Here is an 18,601-nt window from a genome sequence, read left to right as displayed (position 1 = left end):
CAACGCGTAGATTGTTTTTGCGTGTTCAATAGTTTGGGGTATTTTCTGTACACTGGGACGTCTCCATGGCAGGTCTAAATCTTCAGTCTTGTTTGTCTACTTTTCATGACCACTAATCTGGCCACAAATGTTATTCTATGAGTTACTTAATTTTCGAGATAGCGCGCCAGCTCGACTACCTTTTCTGTTCAAAAGTCAGGCTAATGTTCTGCTTGGACTGCGACTGCAGCCTATCGCCACGACTATTTCCGTGTTGCGGCATAATACACTGTTGAGGGGAAGAAAAACAATATTTTGTCTAAATCATTTGTCTTGTTAGTCTACTTTTCATGACCAATCATCTGGCCACAAATTGTATTCAATGAGTCACTAAATTTTTGAGGTAGCGTGTCCAGCTGGACTATTGTTTCTGTGCAAAAGTGAGGCAAACGTTTTGTTTGGAGTGCGACTGCAACCTATATCGCCAAGTTTTCCTCCGTGATGACACAAGACACTGTTGAGGGAGCGGAAAACAATATTTCGTTTCAATCTTCTGTCTTTCTACCTTTCATGACCAATCATCTGGCCACATTTCAATTCCATGCATTACTAAATTTTTGAGATAGCTTGTTCAGCTGGACTATCATTTCTGCGCAAAGTGAGGCAAATGCTGTGTTCAGACTGCGACTGCAGCCCATCGCCAAGTTTTTCTCCGTGTTGCAACACAAGACGCGGTTGAGGGAGCGAAAAACAATATTTCGTCTCAATCTTTTGTCTTGTTTGTCTACTTTTCATGACCAATCATCCGGCAACAATTCAATTCAATGCATCACTTATTCTTTGGAAATATCGTGTCCAGCTGGACTATAATTTCTGTGCAAAAAAGTGAGGCAAATGTTGTGTTTCGACTGCAACTTCAGCCCATCGCCAAGTTATTCTCAGTGTTGCGACACAAAACACTGTTGAGGGTGAGAAAAACAATATTTCGTCTCAATCGTCCGTCTTGTTTGTCTACTTTTAGTGACCACTCATCTGGCAACAATGCCATTCAATACATCACTTAATTTTTGAGATAACGTGACCAGCAGCTGGACTATCGTTCTTTGCAAAAGTGAGGCAAATGTTGTGTTTGGACTGCGACTGCAGCCCATCGCCAAGATTTTCTCCGTTTTTCGACACAAGACACTGTTGAGGGAGAGAAAACAGATTAGCTGGTAAGTCATTGTCGAAAGAAAATCCATGGGATTCATCAAAGTATTTCCGGCTGAATTGTTATGCGGAAATTGGTCATAACCTGAAAAGACCTATTCAGGAAATGCGGACCTTTTAAACTTCCTTTACATTCCTTTACATTTAGATAGTCCCAACATATTTAGCACTGTTGTTGTGGTAGATCAGTACAGTTGCGCCATCCCGGGTACGTCAAGTTGCATTCCATTGCTATAGCGATTATTCGGAGGGTGGGTGTCTTGGAAAACAATACTTCTATCATTTAGAACAGTAATTGTCCGTCGGTTAAAATTGCTGTCAACCCCCCCCCCCCCCCCCCCACTATTAAAAGTGGACTGGCAACGTATTCCTAATGAACATGATGTTATTTTGAAGTCAGGCACGGATGGGGGGGGGGTGTCAAATCCATAGAAATCCATAAATATTGATAAAGAATAATGTTAACCCCACCCCCTGCTCTGACACCCCAAAGCAATTATACTGGTATTAATTTACGCCTGTGCAGAAAATACGGACAGAGCCTGCAGGCTGTGTCACGGGGTATTTGTACACTATTCTGTAATAAAGGGTTAATAATTGTTGGATTTGAACAGCGCCCCCATTGAAAGTATGGTACGAGCAACCCCCCCCCCCCCCACACACACGCACCCACCCCCCCCCCCCCCCCCCACACACACACACACACACACGTGTGTAAATGCCGGCAATCGTGGACGCCCCATTGTCCCTAATCCTCTTTCCTTTGTTTGTACCTTAACTTTTTAGCGACAGCTCTCATTGGTTTTGTACACGATTTGAGATCGTGGACGTTCGGTCAATCGTGGACGTATTGTTTGCGCCCCAATTCTTTTGTCCTACGTCCACGATTGCCAGTGTTTACACAGGCACACACACACACGCACCTATTGATTTAACGGAGCCAAGTGTCCGGACATAAACAAAAAATTGTCTACATTTCAGCATTGCTGATGAAACACCCCCCTCCACAAAAATGTCTGGATCCGCCCCTTAAAGTTCTTGTTACATTACCAATTAAGCTAAGGAAGATTTGAAACTTTGCATGGTGGTGGTAGGAACTAGTGAAGGTCGTAAAAATCTCTTTTTTGAGAAGATGTTAGGTTGAGAAAATCGACGTTCCGATCATATGTTCTGATCGTCTTCATCTCCTGAAGACGATCATGGCATATTGATCGGAACCTTCACTAGACCTTCACTAGATTTTCAAGCTAGATTCCTTTTTTTTGGCGAAAAGAACAAATCGAATTGTTAAGATGTATAGTCCAATCCGGACAATCTATCAATTTTATCGGGAAGGCCCCCTCCAATGGCGAAAGCATTGTGCTAGCTAATGTTCAGCTTTTCCGTCACTGGCAGTAGCTTTGTACAATAGCGTGCATAATTTTCCATTGAAGGGGCCTCGCGACTCGCGAGTGTACCTACCTGGATAGCACAAAGCGCAAACAAACATCCGAATGAATCACGGCCGGTGTACGTCATGTTTCAATCCACCAATCAGAGGTTGTCACCCACAAGACGGTGATCACAAGCGAGTGGTCTGTGATTGACAGGCTGTGTGTGTCAATCGCAAATCACGTGTTTTGGATGTGTCACCGACATCCATACACTATCCACCACCGGCTATTTCAGTGTCGGTGGTAATAACATTATCTTCCGTCTCATTAATATAACTGAGCAAGTCAGCGATTTGAGATTGACAGCGCGAAGGGGCCAATCACAAAGCGGGCCAAGTCATTTAGTCACTGATCAGGAAATCGACGGCAAGATATAAATGCTGGAGCGGTCATTTCCTTTACTCACAACTACTCTTCACCTTCAGCCGACAACCCGAGAGAGACCTGATTGCCAGAACGACAAGAACGGGATTTGCTCGGTGAGTGTTCGAAACAACAATTTTTTTTCCTGCTACAATTTTTTTCCCTTGCGAATTGCACAATGGCCTACAAGCAGTTTTTGAATCACCGACGGATTTAGATTCTGAAAATTGTCGCTGGCACTCTAACTTTCCGAACAACGAGTGGGGTGTTGGGCTTGATATACCCCTTTTGTCGGATGCTCGGCAGAAGGGCATATGCACCCTTAAAATTCCTTTCTCCCCCGAAAAAAATAAATAATAAATAAAGACGTGAAAGTTAATTGCTCGTGCGTGAGTCCATTCAGGGCCGGTCGAAAACGCATTCTGCTTGCAATAATGACTCCAAATCACGTTTCGCACGACAGAGTGTGTTTTACCTGTGAAATGCAGCTATACCTCCCCAAGCAGCCTCCAAGTTATCTCCAAGCGGATGTTGAACCCCCTTTTGTGTTGGTATATTGTTTTTCAGTAACCTGCTTGAGTGTTGAGGATTCCTTTCGCGATATAATTCAAGAACGTCTCTTAAAGGTGAGTGTCTGTTATTTGAAATCAAGCAAGCATCAGAATAGATCAGTGATTTGTCGGGAGACTGTATTCTGTTTCTTTGCGTTGATAATGGATTTGTTTTCGTTAAAATTATAACCGAAAAGGTCGCTCGATGATATTTAGTGAAGTGAGAGATCCCCCTTCCCTATACACCCACCGTATAGAGATGTGCCTGACATTTTGGCAAATGCTCTTTTTTAACTTTGCCTGTCTTGATATATTGTTTTAATCAACATGTGACTAACATTCCGAAGATCATTGCTAACCCAATAATTTTCAAACAATGAGCGCAGTAGTAAGCTTGAAATTTCCTCGTTTTCTGTATTTCTTGGATGGAGATTGTTTTATGAACACAATTTCCACTGAAATGATCTTGCGTAACTGTGATACCGATTCACGATTGGTAACAGTCAAACCAGCGGGCTAATTTCCGATCAAGAAATTATGTTTTTTCAGATAAAAAAAAATAGAAATTACTCGATAATTAAGTTTTTGAAATTATTCAGGTCTAGCGAGCATTATGCTGTGCATGAGATTGGTTCAGCCCTTAGTCTGGATTGTTGGGGCTGATCCAGAACAAAATTTTGTGTGAGGCAGTAAATTTTAGGCAATGTAAAGCTAACTATAGATGTCCCTTCTGCCTACAATATTTTCGCCACTGCCTCAATTCTAAACTCTTAAGGCAACATTTGGTTAACACAATCTAAACCCACTTTTCAGATGTCATTCAACATGAATTTTCATGATCGACTGTTTTCAAGTCAAATCTGACTGTAGGTTTCCAAGAGTGCATCAGTGTGATCAACCTACCCCTGTAGTTCCTTCCTCGTGTTTGCCCTGTAGATTCAAACCTTTCCTTCTCCGACACATACACACACAAACATCTGTTGCGATTTATTTACACATTTTTGGCTATCACTCTAAATAATTCATGATGAAAAGTTATGCGGAAATAAGATTTGAGGCTTTGCATGGTGGGGTATCGGTATCGTTTCGGTTTTGCGGTAACACCATGTGGTAATAACTACTGCTTAGAAGGATGATGCCAGTAGTACCACTTGCACTTTGTGGGTAAACTGTGACATTTCGCTATTTCACGGTAGCGTACCATTCTGGGTTCATTTACCAGATACCTTCAGGCACTGCTTGATACAAAATGTCACTTGTCAGATTAGACACTCATTTACTTTCACTGTTAGAGGGCGCTAATATAAACGAACCTGGTATGATGCGCACAGTTTTATTCAAGTTCACATTACTTTATCCAACTATATTCATTCGCTCATTTCACCATAATACGACAGTAATACTACGTGTATTTCTTTAGTTGTTAGGAAAACGCGTTTTTTTTTTTCAACAGTGTAGCATTAGCACCAATGTTCTTTCCATAGAGGGCCAGGGCGTGCCACATAAATAGTGGTCTCGATAATTATCCACCACCAAACTCGTTTAGGGGCAACAACTCGAGAAATACAAGATGCATTAAATTGAATTTTCGTCTACTGATTTGTCATTATGTTTAATATAACGGGATTTAATTTCATAAGAAACCGTCAAACAATGAAGTTATATGAAAAGGGACCAATACAGTGTTTTAAGCTCGACAAATGCAATCCGAATGAAAGTCAATGTGTATTTCTCGCCTGTAAAACACTACATTGTTACGATCATATATATTTTTTTATTGTTGTACTGTTTTTCATGATATCCAATGCCCCTTTGTTACACGCCGTGGAAAAAGTGCACGAAATTTCAGGTTTGAATACATCGTGTATTTCCTTCTGTTCAATAGTGCAGCATCTACACTAATATTCTTACAATAGAGGGCGCGCCACATACATAGTGGGCTCGATATTTATCCACCACCAAACTCGTTTGGGGGATAGCAACCCCAGACATTCAAGATGCTTAAATTGATTTTTCGTATAGTGATTTGTCATTACGTTCAACATTTCGACATTTAATTTAATAAGAAACCGTCAAACAATGAAGCAATATTGACCGTAACAATACAGTTTTTTAAGCGCGACAAATGCAATCCGAATGAAAATCAATGTGTATTTTTCGCGTGTAAAACACTACATTGTTACGATCATATTATTTTTTATCGTTGGACTGTTTCTCATGATATTCCATACCCCTCTGTTACGCAAAAAAAAAAAAGGACATTTTTGAAGGAAAAAAAGAGTTGGGGTTGGTTTGGTGAGTTTAAAGCACCAAAACTTTGCCTGAATTATTGTCGGAAACAAGTTATTCAAAATCTGTAAGCTTGTATTATTTAATAACTTAATGTGGATGGGTTACTTTGTTCGATGTCTCACCCAAAAGTGAAGAACATACAAGTTTTGAGAAACTTTTAAAATGGTAGAGAAACTTTCATGCAAAAAAGGAACATTAATTGATTCAAAGGTGTTTGAATTTGAATTCTGTCACAATGGGCATAACTATTTTTAAACACTGTATACTCAGTGTGTTACCTCCCGAGTGAAAGTTGGAAAAAATCACTCGGGTGGGACTCGAACCCACGACTTCCTGCTTTCTAGTGCAGATGTCTTACCACTCGACCACCGAGCTAACGGGATCGGTTGGCCGGTTCGAATCTGATGTACATAGCAGCGGGTACCGCATAAACTATTATAAGATGGAATTTTGCGTCGGGGTGATATAAATCAAATTAGGTTTTGCCCTTCACCGACGTTTTTAAACACAGTATACTCAGTGTTACCTCCCGAGTGAAAGTTGGAAAAAATCCCACCCGAGTGATTTTTTTCCCAACTTTCACTCGGGAGGTAACACACTGAGTATACAGTGTTTAAAAAACGTCGGTGAAGGGCAAAACCTAATTTGACTTTTTATACACATTGTAATCTGGTTTTTGCAATCAGGTTTCTCGGGACCTGAGATTCCGTGCACTTATTTTCCACCATGTGTAACAGAGGTATTGAATATCATCAAAAACAGTCCAACAATAAAAATTATATGATCGTAACAATGTAGTATTTTACAGGCGAAAAATAAACATTGATTTTCGTTGGGATTGCATTTGTCGAGCTTAAACATTGTATTGTTAGGTCAATATAGCTTCATTGTTTAATCTCGTATTGTTAAAAATAGTGACAAATTAGTAGACAAACATTCAATTTAATACATCTTGTATTTCTTGAGTTGTTGCCCCCAAACGAGTTTGTTGGTGGATAATTATCGAGACCACTATTTAAGTGGCGCGCAAACATTTTCAAGAAAAGAGGTATTTTGTATTAATTTCCAACACTGGTCGGCTGACCAGCTGCGTTGAGAATAAACTGTTTTTTTTTTTCAAATACCGCCGCAATTTACCAAATTTAGTTAGTATGAATGTTGTTTACAATCGATTAGACGCCTATAAACAGGAACAAGCCAGCTAGACTGGTTCCCTGATCTTACAATTCGAGCCTATAAATTGTTTAATTTCAAATTAAGTGGGGCGAGGGTACCTGACTACAAGAACATGATTGTTCTTTTTGGTTTTTCCAGCATCTACCGACACAAAGCTTCACACAAGTCACAGTAACAATATTTTGCTATAAAATGCTAATCCCCTAAATCCATCCATTTCTGAAAATACAGCAAAACCAAATGTTGTATATTTCCTTTAAACGCAAACGTCGAATTGTTTTGGGCCTAATTTGTCAAACTGGCATTTAAAAGCATCTTCTTGCGTTCATATTGATATGATCATACCGAAGAATTTTTGCTCATTCAGTTTCCCCAGCGGTTCGTTTTTCCGAGTCAGCCACTGAAACTCGGACTGGCAAAGTTTTGTGGCGACAATCTCAATTAAGAATTCGCGTTATTCATTTCAGAAAGTCAGATCCGTTATTCGCGTTCATTAAAGGTCGGATTCGTCACAAAATGACAGGTATCCGACGATTCACGCGCTAAAATGTTTAATACCGTCATTTTCGTCAACAGGCAATGATTTTCGTTCAAATCAAATTTCATTTATACTTCTAATTTGATCGGTTATGATTGAGGATATGCATCCTCATATACTTTACATGTGCATAAATTGTTATGCATTATTTTTTTCAAACGAAGGGAACTTTTCGTCATTCTTTTGAAATGATTTCACAGTTTCCCTGAACACAATATTTGTTCTCATATCTTCACCCCATTGTTCTCATGATTATTTATTGTTTTGTTCTTTACAGATGAAGATCTGCCTGACAACTATTCTTGCTATCGCCCTTCTTCTAGGTAACTCTGTCAAGCTCCGAGCTACCGTTACCGGGCCGGTTCCCTTGGACGGTGATGGTCCTGCGACTCAGGTGTGTCAGCAATGCTGCCAGGGACCTGCCGCAATACCCGGCATACCAGGTCTGCCTGGACCGGTGGGACAGACGGGGCCGTACGGTCAGCCGGGGTCAAAGGGCGATGCAGGTCAAAAAGGTGAGATTGGCCCTATTGGCCCTATGGGTGAGCGGGGAGCACCTGGGAACACTGGGTCTAATGGTGACGAAGGTATTGGCCTGCCTGGCAAGATAGGTCCCAGAGGTGAACCAGGTCTAGTTGGAGGAACCGGGCAAGCTGGTGTCAAAGGTCAAAAAGGTGAGACAGGGGAGACACCAGACGACTCCAACCAGCGGGTAGCATTCACCGTGAAGAGGACGCACAACTCGGATACCTCTACGAGTCACGACACCCGTCTGCCCTTCCAGGAGACCGAAACGCTTCTGCCGGGTACCAGCTTCGATTTAGGGACTGGCACTTTCACTTGTACTGTGTCGGGCACCTACGTGTTTATGTTTTCTGTGCTCAAACATGCTTCCAGCAGCTATTTGTATGTTGATCTCAAGAAGAACGGTGTAATAGTTGTCGCTGGCCTTGGCCACAGTTCAACTCAGTATGAGCAAGTGTCGGCGAGCGCGGTGCTAGTTCTGCAGCGTGAAGACACGGTGTATCTCACCATGTATGGTAAGGTGCATAGTACATCCACCCGTGATTTTGCCTCATTCAGTGGCTTCCTCCTTTACCCCCAATAAACAAATGTTGTGTATTTTTATTTTCTCGCTTTCCCTTTTTGCCGAAGCTGTAACCAAGTATTAAAAGAAATAATTGCCAATGTCACAGATCTATCTGTTATTATTATTATTTTTTTTTTTGCATTTCGCATGCGCGATTTGAAAACAACAATAAATTTACATTTCTTTGCGTGAATATTTGTATTTATCTTTATGTGTGATTATTTAGATATATTAACCAGTAAGCTTTAAAGTTTTTTCACCATATTGTGTTATCCACTGTAGAATGTTAAATATTTCTTTCAAGGCCATTTCATTATTTTTTTTCAAAAACAAAACAATTTTTGCCATAATGCAGTGCCACCAGAATGTTAAGAAGTAATAGCAGATTGTTTATACGGTAACCCGACCTACCTACCTGGGTCTGTTTTATGCCAAACTGCCGACCTCAGAATTGTTTGCCTCATTTGACAAAACAAATGAAATACAGTATAAATATTCTGAAAATAAATGCGACTGTTTCTTTGGTATGTTATTACTTATTATTAGGTTATTTATCAATAAAACAGATTAATTAAACATATACCTGTATAGGTATCCTAGAGCATGCAAAGTAAGTATAACAGACATTATATGCCATATATGCCCAGCATAGATGATGTAAATTATTTCAGTTCATGTCACGAAAAAGGCTCCAAGTGAATGAAAATTATTTGCTCATTGACTTATTCTGGCGTTAGAAATAATAATTGTTTGAAATAGTGTCATGAAATAGCAATTTGTTGAAACGGTAAAACTTGCATGTAAAATTTTACAGTTGACAGGTGACTGTAGAATGCACTGTTTCTTATTAAACGATTGAATTATTTTTGTCATATTATATTATGTAAGAATTATGTAACTAATGAAAAAAACTGTCAACAAATGTACAAAACCTCATCCAAATGATTACAAAATAAATAAACACTTACCACAATTTGTGATGTATGGAGCTCCATGTATGGAGCAAAAACGTATTTTTTTAAAACGAGTAAAATGCCCACTCAATTTGTGGTATGTGTTTCTTGATTAAAAAACCCAAACTTATTTGAATAATTATTACTTTATTCCATGCAAGAAACCCACTCCGAAAACATCAGTGAAAGTGTATGCCTGTGATTTAACAAAATCAATAAGAACGAAGCAACAAAATCCATTCAAGAGGAAGGTTCTTTACGGATATGGGATAATTGTTTTAGTATTCCACCTGGAATGACTTTATTGATTTTTATTTTGATACCATATTTTGAATTGATGATTTACCATAACGTCTCCGAGTGTGAACCATGTTTTTTAGCATTGTGACTTCTTATATGACTATCGTTTCCTGTCCCGTTATTATATCAATTAAATAAACTAGCTAAGCCAAAACTAGCACATATATGAGGTCGCCTTTGAATTATAAAATGACATTGAGTGGACTAGCTTATTATGAATGCGCAGGATGAGATGTTATAATTAACATAAAATGTTACCCTGGGCCTGACTGAGATAATGAAAACAAATATATAATTCCGGTCAGGTTTTGCTGAGATATTTGTTCGAAATTGTGGAATTGAAAAAAATGGCAGTGTGTTAGATTTACAACATTTTGTTAATAGTGTTCAACCAGCCACGGGTTGGAAAAACAAACAAAAAATCGCTTCGGCGGTCTTGTGAGAAACTACAACTATTGAAACTTGATGACAGTCAACTTATATCGGACCAAGACAGGATATTACAAACAAAATCCTGCTCCTTAAAATGCTTGAGTTCTCAAATTAGGTTTCGTGTGTTGTCCTCCTTTGACCCCAAAGTAGTTACAAGCTTACAGTGACGACTTAAAACCTTATAACCATTTACACTAGCTTTTGATAATGTGGAAACTACCTACGTCATCTGCTGGGCTTCATTTATGCTTCAAACGTGTTTAATCGTTCAACTGAAAACAGTTATTGATATCGTGTGTCATAGCAACGAACGAGCAAAACCCAATTTTACTTTTGTGGAAAAAAAATTCTCACAAGTTCTTAAATCTGCAATGATTGTTAAAATTATAATTGCCTTGATATTAAAAGTCCTGTATGTATTAAAAGTCTGTTGTTCGCCTTGTAATGCTTTATGGTTTGATATTCTAACTTCTGGCAGGTCATGATGATAACATGTGGGGATGGAGTTAACGGTCGGATGCAGATTTGGTTTGGGGGTTAGTGGGAGTGATTGCGGGTGTGGATTGAGGATAAGTGGGGATGCAGTTAGCGTAAGGGTTGTCAGTAGAGTTGATTAGAGGGTAAATAGGGTTTAGCTTGGATCAGGTTTAGGTTGGGTAGGACTATTAGTTGGGCCTCAATAGGATCAAGTGGTAGCACAAGCATGGGCGTCGCGAGGGGGGGGGGGGGGGCAACGGGGGGGGGGGGGGCGCTTGCCCCCTCCCCTGGAAAACGAAAACAAAAAAGGAGAAAGAGGTGCGAAGCCATATTGCTATTAATTTGCGTGGGGGAGGGGTAAGGCAAATGCTCCCCTGCTCACGCTCGGAAAAATAATAAATTGAGAATATTATGAAAAAGTTAAGGAATTTCAGGGGACAATTTGCCTTGTCCCCCCCCCCCGGAAAACAAATCCCGGCGACGCCCATAAGCTCAAGGGGATCGGTAAGGAGGATTATGTAATATTTAAAAGTAAAAGTGAATAGCGGGGGAGATACCGAAGCTCGAGAATGGGCCGAGATTTGAATCGATCAGCATCAAAGTCATGCGTCCTCTATGTTCGATTGGGTTGTTTGATTTAGAGCGAGCATGTCTCGCGAGAGCACTTTCCACTTGTTCATTACAAGAATACAATTCCTGAAACTGAACAACGTGATATATTTGTGTAATCTTTTAAGAGTTCACAACAAAGATACCGGAAGTACAATATAAGACTGTATTCAAATGAACAGCAAGGCCTTTAAATTGTGTGGATTTGACGGTTGAAAAATCCACATCTCTCACCCGGACGGGGAGGCGGGAGGGAGGTACATTATTGACACTAGGTGGCGCAGCTTGTAAACAAAAACGCCTAATATTTCATTCACGCATATAGTAATGGTCGTATGTGCGCTAACTTTGCTTTTAGGTCATCTGTTTTATTTAACTTTATTTCACAAAAACTTATACGTCTTTGTGTTGACAGGAGAACTTTTTAATTTTCAAGTTCAACAAAATGTGGGACATAATACCATGGCTAGTCACCTCAGTCAAAAAGTCGGGGAAGGGGGAGGGGATATCTCACTTTATCTACGGATTTACGCCTTTTTTAATAGGCCCGTTAAGAGATCTAGGTAATGATCGTCATTAATAATTATTTTACAGAAAGACCAGCACTTTTTTCACATGCTTAGTCCAGTAAATTGTTTTCACTACACTAAAACGGCATTCATAACAAAACATTAAATTGGAGAGAAATAGCGCCACCTTGAGCCACTCACTAGCGATGGGGGGATTTTGTTTTTATTCTAAAGAAATTAAAGATGAATCACAACCTTCTCAACTGTTTCCTTTTCAATCTTACCAAGGATTTCCGACCTATGTTTCTCTCCCTCAAGCACCCCTAAATCTAGTTCCAATCTCTGGCCCTGGACTAGTATGTAGATTACCCCCCCCCCCCCGGGCAAATTTAGGACTGATTTTCAGGAGTATATTTGACAAATATTCCCTTATATGGACAGCCCCAATTATACTAGTATGGTGTTCAACATTCGCTTAATGGACTCCTTGCATAGAAGACGGTGAAAGTACCAAGTTTCTACTCCTAGACCTGACCTCAGTCCAATCGTTGTACGGTTGATCGGTCACGTTGCGCCCTCTGGCGTCGTGCCATCGGTCATTTCTCTACTGCTTGACGCACATCAAATTGGGCTGATGGATATATATACGATTCAAATTAAAATGCAATCATGTTTTTATTTTTAACAGATTAGCTGGTAAATCATTGTCGTAAGAAAATCAGGGAATAGAACATTCTGGTTGGATTGATCAAACTAATTCCGGATGAATTGTTATGCGGAAGTTGGTCATAACCTAAAGAGACCTATTCAGGAAATGCGGACCTTTTAAACTTCCTTTACAATTTAGGTCTTTAGCACTGCACTGTGTCATGGTGGTAGTTCAAAACAGTTGCGCCATCCCGGGTACGTCAAGTTACATTCAACTGCTCTTAATTTCGATTGTACGGAGGGCGGGTATCTTGGAAAACAATATTTCTATGTTTAAGCACATTAAAAGTCAGGCGCGCATCCGGGCGGGTCAACCCCATAGAAATCCATTGAAATTGATAATGTTACCCCCCCCCCCCCACCCTGCTCCTGCTCTGACACCCCAAAATAATTATACTGGTATTAATTTACGCCTGTGCAGAAAATACGTACAGAGACTGCTGGGTTACGGGGCTATTTGTACACTATCCTGTAATATAGTGTTAATAATCGTTGGATTTGAACAGCGCCCCCCCCCCCATTTAAAGTATTGTCCGAGCACCCCCCCCCCCCCTCCCCCATCCCACACCTATTGATTTTACGGAGTCAAGTGTCCGGAAAAAAAAAACAACCTCTGTCTACATTTCAGCATTGAATTTGCTGATGACCCCTCCCCCTGCAAAAATTCCTGGATCTACCCCATGCAAATTCTTGTTACAGTACCAATTAATCTAAGGAAGATTAGAAACTTGTCATGGTGGTGGTATGAACTAGTGACGTTTTGCCGTGACACCATGTGGAAATCTCTTTAGGGAAAATGTTTTGTTCTGAAAAGAACCGGTTGGTTGTAAAACTCGATGTTCCTAGCATGTTCTGATCGTCTTCATCTCCTGAAGACGATCATGGCATACTGATCGAAACCTTCACTAGACCTTCACTACATTTTGAAGCTAGATTCATTGTTTTTTGGCGTTTTGTCCCTCTCTTCAATTCAGACATGGCATGACCTGACTGCGAAACGAACAAACCGAATTTATCAGATGTATAGACACATTTGGGCACGCTATCAATTCTGTCATGAAGGCCCCCTCCAATGGCGAAAGCATTACAGTAGCTAATGTTCAGCTTTTCTGTCACTGGCAGTTGCTTCATAACGTTTTTTTTTTTACTTGAAGGGGCCTCGCGACTCGCGAGTGTAAAGATATCACGTACCTGGATAGCACAAAGCACAAACAAACATCTAGTCACGGCCGGTGTACGTCATGTTTCAATCCACCAATCAGAGGTTGTCACCCGGGCCAGTCGGTGACCACAAGTGAGTGGTCGGTGATTGACAGGTTGTACGTGTTAATCAGAAATCACGTGTTTTGGATGTGTCACCGACATCCATACACTATCCACAAATAAGATGTGGCCATTTCAGTGCCGCCCACCAAAAAACAAAATGATCAATTGAAAATATGCTAGAGAGAATACAAGGATTTTGGGGGACAATTAATTTGCTTTGCCCCCGCTACAAAAAAAAATCCTGGGTGGGCCAAATGAGTGGCAAATTAAGTGCTTTGCCCAAGGGCACACGCACCACAACCCCAGGGCGAAATAACAAGAACTATTTTATTTCATACACTTCTCATTTTTTCGCCATAACTGATTGCAATGGTACCTCACCAGTTTAGTTTCAACAGAACGTACAATGTAGCCACGAACCATTCTTTCGTTGGCTCAGAGCAAACTTTTTATTACGCCCTGCAAAAACAAGAAAGCCATAATAAAAAACATGTATTTTTAGATGATAAGCATATGTTACATAAACTCCAGGGACTCAGAGGCTCCGTCAAATTCCAAATTGAAGTCTACCGACACTGCTTATGTTTTTGAGTAGTCATAATGTGAACAAAAAAAAAAGTGGATCACGTCTCCCATATCAGGCAGCTTTTTTTCTGCTTCTTTTACTTTGACTTGATGGCTTGCAAAAAAAAACTCGTCTTCACAAATTAATAGTCATGAGTAGAAACGAGGAAGAACAAAAGACAAATGGACAATAATTGCAGCCTCTCATTTCCAACAAGCCTCCTTCTACAGTATCAGATTTAGAGGGGCGGTTGCAATTCCCTCTGCTGTTCAGCAGCTGTCTAATTTTATGAACTATTAAAATGGGACCAAAAAATAACAGAGCAAACTTTTATTATGCCCTGCAAAAACCAAAAAGCCACAAAATCCTTTTTTTTTTTTTTTTTTTTTTTTAGAAAAAAAGCATATTTTATTGCTTATGCAGAAAATGTATGATTCGTACAGTCTAGCCACGAACCAATCTTTCGATAATTCAGAATATAATTTTATTACGTCTGTGCAAAGACAAAACAGCCATAATTTTGTGTATTTTTAGATGACAGGCATGTGTTACATTAACTCCAAGGACTTTAGAGGCTCCGTCAATCTCCAAATTGAAGTTTGACGGTTTTTATTTTCGGGTAGCCATGTGCAGCACCAGAAATGCGCTTCAAAAGTTAGATTATGTCTTCCATATTATTTGCCGAGGCAGCAACCAACTTCCAATTGAGCAAGCAGTGATCAAACTCCTTTTTGTGCCGTAGTGTGGTTAGGGTTTGTGACTCATGATCAGAGGGTCAGGAGTTCGAATTCAGCTGCTGGCCATTATGTTGTGTCCCAGGGCAGACTTCATCCACACTTGCCTCTCTCCAACCAGGAGTATAAATGGGTGCCGGCATTAGCTGTGGAGTAACCTGCGATGGACTAGCATCCCATCCAGGTGGAATAGAAATATTCTCTGAAACCGGAGATAAATGCCGGCGCTGCCCATGGCCCAATGGGCCACACTTGCTCCTGACAGACTTTACTATTTAATTACTACGTTTTATCATCAAAAAAGTGGTGGGTAAATGCCCCCATGCCCACCCTCGAAAACGCTTCTTACACCCACATCGGATGACCTCAAGTAGTGATGGTGGTGCTGGCGGGTTTGTCCGTTTGTATGGGAAGATTATTATACGGCATTTGGCAAATTTGGGAAACATAGGGACCTAGAAAGGATCCCAGGACTAGCATAATGATGAAATCAATGTAAAAGGACAAATTGTTGTTTAAAGTACCCCAAAAAGCAATGTAGGACGAGAGTTATGGCAAAATCAATATGAAAATCATGGTTTAAGTGGCCATTTTGAATTTATGCAAATTAGGCATATTTCCACCACTTGGATTTTTGGACCTTTTTTTAGGGGCCTTATAGAAATGCACTGTGGTGTGATATTTATGTATAAATAACTGAACTTGGATTATCAGGAAAATTCAATTGTGACATGTCCACACATGACAGCCATAATTTTAACTTTAATTTATGCAAATTAATATATTACATTTATGCAAATTATTATACGGCATATGGAAAATTTGGGAAACATGGGGATCTTGAAAGTTACGTAGGACTACAATAATTATGAAATCAATGTAAATGGACTACAATTGTCGTTTTAAGTACCTGGAAAAGCTATCGAGTATAAGAAATATGACCAAATCAATGTGAAAGTCCTAAAATTTTCGGCCATTTTGGATTTATGCAAATTAGGCATTTTTCCACCACTTGAATTTTTTTGGACTTTTAGTATGTCATTTAAGGGACCTTATAGAAATGCACTGTGGTGAAAAAAATTCTGTTGCAATTTGTTTGAGGTTCACTCAAAAAATGAAGTATTTTGCCTGGACTAATATGGTACCATTCACTACCGCCACGGCTCAATGCGCCATCTCACGCACGCAATACGTGCATATAAACCCTGAAAGAAAACCAACGAACCATCACTTCTCAAGATGTCGAAGCTTAGCAAGTCCAAGAAGAGCAAGTCCAGCCAGCCGCCTCCATCACCATCCAGCTCCACTTCATCCGGTATTCCATGCGGACAACGGTCTCCTACCAGCATTCCAAGCGACGACGAATCACTCCTTCTATCCTGTGAACTAGACTCTGGCCCGTCTACATCAAGATCCACACCAACCACGGTCTCACACAGATTATCCGAGGAAAAATTCAAACTGGTGAAACTCTTGTCAGAAAACGTCAACACATTGACATCTGCCAAGGGTCACATCACCCGCCAAATACGACTCCTTTCCCGGTCAATCGAGACTAACACCCCACCACCTTATATCGAGGTTAAACTACGGCCACCACGTCCACACAGATCTCTGAAATATCAGAGTTCATTCCAGGATCGCTGGAGCAATCTCCAGAAGAGAACGTCCTTGCTCTTTACAAGAATTACACTTGAGGAATACCAGCACCAACTACACTACACCGAGGCCCAGCTGACCAACACAAGACGCTCAGCACAAGAACAGCTTGCTACTTTCGAGGGTCAAGATCACACCACCGCTCAGCAGTTACTGAGTTTCTTCACAAGACCCCATCAACCAGCGAAAGGCATCAAAAGAAAACGACAATATTAGTCGGTCTCTTACTTCTAAACCAAACGGTCCTTTTCAGGACCAACACAACCTCTCAAAAGAGAAATATCCATCAACTTGCCATTATTATTATTATTATAATAAATAAACTGGAATATAACCCACCACATCTTACCTTATTCGTTATATTCAACCACAAACCCTTCAACTACCATGGCAAGAAGGAAACTCAACAAAGAAACCAAGAGACCAATAAATCAACTGAAATCTAACCATTTCTTTCACAAATGCAATCGAAAACCAAACGAGCCAACTCCAATCTTTTGCGCTCATTAGCAGAACAAAATATCAATCCTTCATAACCAACCTATCCAAAGCAAAACCATCGCAAACCGAAATATTTGCTCTTTGGACAAGGCCTCGACATCTTACCTACTTCTGCCAAACCAAACCGCAATCACTCGTAAGCAGCATCAATAATTATTTCGAGTGAAGACTACAATTTACATTAATAATGCGTAACATACGCTCTAAAAACCATCCTTTCAACCACCAATTGGCATCCGAAATCAAATTCTAGTGAAACGCTAGAAAATACCCGGAAGCCACTAATTTTAAACTTGCCCACAGGTTTAACATATACAATCTCAGGATGAAGAAAAATCAAAACAAACTCCACCTGTCTTCACCACGACATACAACCCAACCATAACGCACCGTCACTTAAATCGAGCAATAAACAACCACTGGAACATAATCCAAGGCAACAAACTACTGTGCGGAAACATTTCCCGAATCATAATTCGTTGCTTTCAGAAAAGCCGTAAATCATATCCGGAAGTAACTACCCAAACAAAATCAAGAGTTAAACCCACTCCCGACTTACTCCGGCTCTTCCAAAAACCTAACCGAACCCAATTGCTCTCCTCACTAGAGGAACAAGTTGAAACCAACTAAAGTCACATGGTTGTAACCACAACACTTCAAACTTACGATACATGGTTGGAATATAACCAATCACAACTTTTCCGCGAGTCAGCCTCGATTCTTTTTTAAATCACCTATTTGCAACTGAAGAGTGCCCGACAGCAAGGCACGAAAGCATGCTATTGCTAACAAGAGGATTTGCGAACATAATCCTCTGCTCGCACCTTTAATCACATTTGATTACCCAACCTATCATAGTCACTTAATCTCTTATGTCCGCTCACTCTACAATTCACTCGGACATAACCGGCAAAGACTCAGTCATGCTTACAACCCATACTAAGCCATACTAAGTCACCAGAGAAGAAGTGTCACTGAATGGGATAGTGCCATCCCTTTTCCAAACAACAAATTATTCAAACACATTGATTGCATAATATCGAATAATTTGCGACTGAGAGTAATTTCAGGGGGATCCATTTATGCCTCAAAAGCTCAAAAACAACTACAAAATAAAGCTGCTTATTACGGGGACATCAAGATAAACAAAAGATTGAAAATGTGTCAGAAGTAAACATTTGAATTTGTTGAAGAGGACGGGTGAAGCAATTTCAAGATTTTTCAAAATCTCTCCTCTCAGGGCCGTCCGCGTTCGCG

At 40.3% G+C, this 18,601-nt stretch overlaps 1 protein-coding gene across 1 annotated transcript; it reads left to right on the top strand.

Moving 5' to 3' along the window:
- The first annotated feature begins 7,818 nt into the window (after positions 1 to 7,818).
- Positions 7,819 to 8,702, top strand: LOC119744732 (complement C1q subcomponent subunit B-like). The gene has a single exon (XM_038220818.1). The coding sequence runs from the start codon at positions 7,819 to 7,821 to the stop codon at positions 8,647 to 8,649; it is 831 nt and encodes a 276-aa protein (XP_038076746.1). The 3' UTR covers positions 8,650 to 8,702.
- Positions 8,703 to 18,601: the final 9,899 nt, after the last annotated feature.

The sequence above is a fragment of the Patiria miniata genome, unplaced genomic scaffold, assembly GCF_015706575.1.
Source record: "Patiria miniata isolate m_02_andy unplaced genomic scaffold, ASM1570657v1 HiC_scaffold_7, whole genome shotgun sequence".
NCBI lineage: Eukaryota > Metazoa > Echinodermata > Asteroidea > Valvatida > Asterinidae > Patiria > Patiria miniata.
Note: the sequence above shows the minus strand (reverse complement) of the source record. Positions and strands in the feature narration are given on the sequence as shown.